The sequence below is a fragment of the Telopea speciosissima genome, chromosome 1 (assembly GCF_018873765.1).
Source record: "Telopea speciosissima isolate NSW1024214 ecotype Mountain lineage chromosome 1, Tspe_v1, whole genome shotgun sequence".
Taxonomy (NCBI): Eukaryota; Viridiplantae; Streptophyta; class Magnoliopsida; order Proteales; family Proteaceae; genus Telopea; species Telopea speciosissima.
Window position 1 is genome coordinate 4,863,610 of NC_057916.1, and position 6,644 is coordinate 4,870,253.

The 6,644-nt window shown below is 39.9% G+C and overlaps 1 protein-coding gene across 1 annotated transcript; it reads left to right on the plus strand.

Moving 5' to 3' along the window:
- The first annotated feature begins 309 nt into the window (after positions 1 to 309).
- Positions 310 to 6,194, plus strand: LOC122641679 (lanC-like protein GCL1). Its single transcript, XM_043834967.1, has 5 exons — positions 310 to 463; positions 643 to 836; positions 1,053 to 1,164; positions 4,805 to 5,275; positions 5,755 to 6,194. Exons 1-5 carry the CDS (start codon positions 314 to 316, stop codon positions 6,097 to 6,099), a joined length of 1,272 nt encoding a protein of 423 aa, XP_043690902.1. The 5' UTR covers positions 310 to 313; the 3' UTR covers positions 6,100 to 6,194.
- Positions 6,195 to 6,644: the final 450 nt, after the last annotated feature.

Consider the following 6,644-nt stretch of genomic DNA (forward strand, 5'->3'; position numbering starts at 1 on the left):
AAAAGAAAACGTTTTAGTGTCATGTACTCATGTTCCAAATCTTGCATTAACCGACAACGAAGCCACGAAATAAAGGGACTTTTGAAACTGATCAACGGTGGAGAATTATTATTTTGTTTAGATTGACCAACGGTGACGATTTTAGTGCATCCCGACTTTATCCGTACGTTATAGATAACATGTCAGGTGGTATTTGTGACTAAGCTGTCAGTGCGCCATTTGATGCAAACGCCTCTCTCTCTTCTCTACTGTCGCTCGTACTCTTTATAAATTCCACTTCCACCATGAAGAAATTAACATCAGATACAGAGAGATGCCTTCGATAGTGGGAATACCGTCTAAGGAAGGCCATGAGGAATGCAACGAACGGTTAGATCAGAACCACGTGGCAGATCTTACGGCTATAAACGTTTCTCTACCAGCTGAGAAGTTTCTTCAAGCGGCGATTTCTCTCAAAGACCAGGTATGAGTTTGAACAATTTATTAGAAATTTCAGATTTGTTCTCAGGTTTTCACTCTTCTGTTCTGTTTGGAATTCTCCTTTCTTTGCAAAGTTTCTGCAATTTTAAAGCATTAATTGAAGCTAGTGAGCTCTTTTTTTTTTTAAATGTTTATGTTATGGACTGTTGGCTCTCTGTTTAGGTGGTGGAGGCGACTTGGAAAGGCGGAGGAGGAAGAGACAGTGGACAAAGCTTGGACACAACTGTATATAAAGGTTTGCTTGGGACAGCTTTCACTTGCTTAAGGTCCTACGAAGTTACCGGTAACCACCACGACCTGCTATTGTCCGCCGAGATTATCGACACCTGCGCCCTTCTCGCACCGACCCTCACAAGGTACCTTTGCCTCTCTGCAATTTTTCAGAAAATCATTTTAACGTAAATTAGGTTTCTCTTTTACTTGTTTGATATGCTTTGAGACTTGAGACAGATCTGAATTCTGAGTTACTTCCATAATCTCTAGTAAAGTAGCAGAAACTGGAGTAGCCAAACGCAGGTTAATGTTACTGGGACTGATACTAATGGTGTTTGTTTGGGGCCAAACGTACGCAGGCACCCTACGTTTTTATGCGGGAGAGGTGGAGTTTACGCACTTGGAGCTGTTGTAGCTAATTACAGAAGTGACCCTCTGAGGCGTGATTATTTCGTGAACCTTTTCCTTGAGGTACTCTACTCAGTACTCACTCTACTACCATATTACCATTCCTGTTAATGCTATTAAATTTGTTTTCTAAGTTAGATTCTTTTAGGATAATTCCTTGGTTGTCCGGTAGAATAAGGAATATTCTTTGATCTGGAATAAAATAAAGCTGTTTAGACTTTAGAGTAGAAATCATCTTCTGCACGGATACCATACCGAAAAGGTGGGTAGGTTAACCAACCAACCTAGCGTTATTCGAGCTATAGTGTGACTGGTGGGAGGATAGAAATTTCATCCGCTCAGGGTGTCTGAAAGCAACACTAGCGGTAACTTTCATTCCTCCAACTGGCTTAGTACATGATGTGGGAGAATTTGTTGACCACATCAATGGCGATATGGATAATAGAATCATTAACATGAGGTCCACATGGGTGGAACATAATAAAGAACCCCATGTGAGAGAGGAAAGGGATAGTAAGAAAAAAATTTCCCTACATGGTCGGAAAGAAAAATATTATGATTTCTTTTGCCTAATGGACTTTTCATTTTCATCTCACAGCGAAGGTCCCCCTCAAAAAAATATATATATATATGAAAAAGATATCTATTTGGAATTTAGTGGTTCAGAGTTCAGACTATTTAGAACCGAGTGAACCAACTCCGGTACCTTCAGGCAATAAGAATGGACAAGAGGTAGCATGCATGATCGTCTATGGTGTGTTGCCTATAGCGATCTGTGCGGCCCAGACACATCACCGCACGTATTGTCTGCCTTATTCTTGTTTGAGTGCCTTACCTAAACAGGGGCAAAGCAGACATTGCACATATCAATATGTCTGGCCGCATAAGTTGTTACCGCCAGTGATCCGTAAAGGATCTAAATTGGTGTTTTGTGTAGATGTGGATAGGACCTATTCTCCCTTTCTTTATTTTCATCTTCCCCAATTTTTTTTTGTCGCTTTAGGGGAAAGGCTTGCTGCCACCAAGCTTAATTGCTATCACTGTTGACAAGACGCAGCCCCACATATTTTTATTTGGTCGGTTCCTGCTCTATCCATCCCAGGGTTGTTAACCGGTCACCAACACAGTCCACGTCCTCAGCTCTCTTACAGTGATTTATTTTGATAAAGCGATTCAGCTCAAAGAAATAATGCAAGACCAGGTCAAACAACCAATATAACAAACACGGATTCGTTACCTGTAAACTTTCTGTAGGAGTCTCTCTATTATAACCATCACATACAATTATAATTACGAAACCAAACTCCACAAGTAGTTTTGTGATATAAACATTTCAGTAACTCTTACCCTCTTATAGTTTGGACTGGTTTCAGTTCGGTTTCAACCGGTTCAATGTGAGAGTGAATGAATCCAAAACAAATTCAATAAGGATGCACTGGTTAGTTTGGATTCAGTTTCGTATCCGTTTCTATTATTGATTTGCGTTTGATTTACATAAATATATTCATAAAGTATGGAATAATTTGTTTTTCTATGATTTTTTGGCCGATATTGGTTTCTTATCGGGTTATACTGGTTGGGTTCAATTTTGGTCCGATTTTCTATATGATCGATTTGGTTTCTTATCAGTTTCAGTATGTTTCGGTTTTGGTCGATTTGTTGATTTGGATTAGGGTTTGATAACCCCTACTATATCCTAACCACCAAAGTTGATCTCACACTATCCTTGGGGATGGTGGGAGATTGACTCTGGTGGTTAAATGCAAGGTTCTAAAACTAGGGTTTCGATCAACTAGAAATTGAGTTCGTCTCGGTTTCGACCATATCTCGGTCGAAACCTGGGATTTTTTTCCATTGATGGAGAAACCAAGGTTTCGACCGTAAAACCAGATTTTTTAGGCCTGATTTTTTGCAGGTTGTTTATTTTTCAAATTACATTAACAAAAAAATCACTGAAAATAGTATTTGTAGTTATTAACCAAAGTTTACTAACGTATGCGCTGATATGATACAGACACTACAGTGGTATTATAAATTTATAATTAGTTCACATAATTATAAAGTACTTGAATCCTGAATAATACATTGAATCCAAAATAAAACATTAAAATGCCCATCTTCAATTCCATGCAAAGTTTCTTGGTGGGTCTAATCCACGAGCAGCGTACCACTAAAGACATGATCTGCAAAAGTAGTCTTGTGACTTTGTGTGCTATTATCATGCTCTGTCTTCAAGAACCATTGAAAAAGTAAATGACATAGCCTTGGAACTTCAATACATAAAGGCAAGCTGAAAAATATGCATCTTTCAAAGCAGAAAAGTAGATCAGTAGTAGTAAAATTCTTCAGGTAAAAAATGACGTACTTTGAAAACTGGATCCCATGTTGATGACTCACCCACACCATAACTCCCGCTCTCTCTTTCTCTGTCTCTCTGAGAGTCCACAGAGAGAAACTGTGATTTCAGTCTCCTCTATCTCTTTACTCTGTTCTAAGAAAGATGGTCAGACACGACAGTTTATCCGCCTAGAAATCCGATCCCACACCAAAAGCTCCATGAACCCGTCATCATAGCCTTCGAAATCAGTACGAAACCGTCGAAACCAATCGAATTAATGGATTTTTCAAAGTTCAGGTCCAACTCGTCTCGGAACCTGTCGAAACCGAGTTGTCTCGACAGTTGCGATAGGTTTCGACTGAGTTTTGATTCCATGGTTAAATGTCATTGGAGAGGATCTGGATTCATCTATTGGGGGAGAGGGGAGGTCTGAACCAGAAGACTCATGACCCCACGTATTATTATATCAATTTAACATGATTCTCCAACAACTGACCCAAAAGTAGGCAAAAGCATTAGCATGATTTTTATATTGGCTGGGCTCATGATTTCAGAATAGCAAAATCGATCGATCTCTGTTCTGATTAGTGTCGATTTCTGCAATGTATTTTAAAATTGGCTATGAATGTTTTTTTTTTTTTTAATCTTAATTTTTATCATATAGTCTCTCTTAATTAGTAAAATAGCATAAAAACATTAAATCAATTAAGTAGGCAAAAGCATTAGCTGACTGGCCGTTTTGGTCAGCTAATGATAATTAATTTTGTTGGCATCGGTCAGCTAATGATTTTGCACCTACTTTTGGTCTGGGACCGAAACGACTAGTTCAGCACAAGAGTTTCCTAGGAAGGGCCAACTCATGCACAGGTTCTGACCTGTTCAACTTCAACATGTAGGACATGGCATCTTATTTGTGCCTTAGACCTATGTACAGGTCTCATACCCCAGAGCTTGAGACAGAGGTAAGTCTTTAGCTGCTATTTTCTCAAAAGAGAATGTTTTCTGTGCCGGTGGTGGCGCAAGCTGCGCCCAGCAAAATGATCACCCTGCCCCCTGAATGGCAGGTCCATGTGTCTGGGCGCAGGCTGCGCTGCGGCACAGAGAACATCAACCCTTTTCTCAATTAGTCATCTATTGATGTCATAAGTTTAAGCCCAATCCAAAAGTAGAGATCCATATGTTTATTTCTTCTGTGTTTGTAAATCTCTTCATGTTCAACTCACAAATCATAATTAATAATATGAGTTGAAGAAAAGAGTACTGATATTATTATTATTTTAAATAAATTCCTTGCAGCTTTAATTGTGCTCCACTGTTTAATAATGTTCATGCTTATGTCTTAATGATATTGGCACCAATGTTCAGGTGGCACAAGAAAGAGCACTTCCAAGTGGACCAGATGAAGGTGGGTTTGGGATGCCTTATGAGCTTCTGCATGGGCGAGCTGGATTCCTATGGGCAGCGTTGTTCATAAACAAGCATCTTGGGCAAGAGACAGTGCCCATGGACCTTCTAATGCCAGTGGTAGAAGCTGTATTGGCAGGGGGTAGGGCAGGAGTGTCTGACACTACCGCGTGCCCACTGATGTTCAGGTTTCATGGGACAAGGTACTGGGGTGCGGCTCATGGTCTTGCTGGAATCCTTCATGTCCTACTTCACTTCCCTCTCTCTGGAGAAGATGCAGAGGATGTCAAAGGGACTCTTAGATATATGATGAGAAACAGGTCTCCACATAGTGGCAATTATCCTTCAAGTGAAGGGAATCCAAGGGACAAGTTAGTGCAATGGTCACATGGTGCCACTGGCATTGCCATCACTCTATGCAAAGCAGCCCAGGTTAGTACCCTCTGTTAGTCCAATTATAATTCAATTTATATGCATAAGATAGAGTAGATCAGGAAACTGGGTTCTCTAGATGGGAATTGTTGTTATTTGACAACAGCTTTAAGATTTATCTTCTGGGCTCATGGTTTGGGGTGTCAAATTCCTCCAACTGAGAAAAACAAAACCAAATTCTTAATGGTTCGGTTTCGTTTATAGGTAATGATGCAGTTTTTGCATCAAGGCACATCCAATTTGATTGATCCTGTGAGTTGAAATTCTTTTCTCAACTTCGTTTTGGATCAACAATTTGGCACCAAACATGAAGGGGTGTGGTCTGATAGGATCATAAAGGCTAAGATTAGATGAAAAATTCCAAATGCAAGACCATCTAATTAATATGTGTTGTGGATAGATTCCAAAGTTTGAGAATGAGACTTTTCTATTCCTGTTTTACAGATGACTGACATTCTTTCCATGTTCTGTTTTTGTAGGTGTTCTCTAGTGATAGAGAGTTCCGAGATGCTGCAATAGAAGCAGGGGAAGTGGTGTGGAAGAGTGGGTTGGTTAGAAAGGTTGGGCTAGCAGATGGTGTGAGTGGCAATGCATATGCATTCCTCGCACTCTATCGTTTAACAGGAGATAGCATTTACGAAGAGAGAGCCAAGGCATTTTCTAGCTTCTTGTACTACAATGCAAGGAAAATTGTAACAGCTGGCCATCTCCATGGAGCTGATCATGCCTATTCCCTCTTTGAAGGGCTTGCTGGAACAGCTTGTCTCTGGTTTGATATGCTTTCTCCAGAGAGCTCCAAGTTCCCCGGGTTTGAGCTTGAATGAGAGGTGATTTTTCCAGCTTAAGAAGTCTTGTAAAACCTGAGATGTATATATTCCATATATCTGTTAGCAATGGGGAGTGACTTAGCTAATCCCTTGGTGCATTAAATTTGATCTCTTCTTTTTGCCCTTTTTACACAATCCCATTGGCCCCTCCATATTTTAAATCATGCGAGGAATGATGTAGCAATTCTAACTATTGGATAGAGAGGACATGATCTGATCAGTGATGTGTCGGATATCAAAACCCAATGTTATGTCCATTCATGCCTAAGGATCTCTAACCACCTTTATGCACTCTCTCATAGTCTTGAATGTTCAAAACTCTATTTTGCCATTTGGTAAACTCCCATTAAGGTAAACCTTGCCACAAGGGACTTATGGGTCTATATGTTCATAATTTTTTGAATCCATCGAATTTGCCACATGGCAGATTTTTAAGCCCTTTAGATAGGGCACTTAATTTAACAGTGTAATCGGGGTTTGGACTTTTTACATGGTTGAATATCTTGTAATCAATGGTTACCCAGCACAAAGATTTCAAGTCT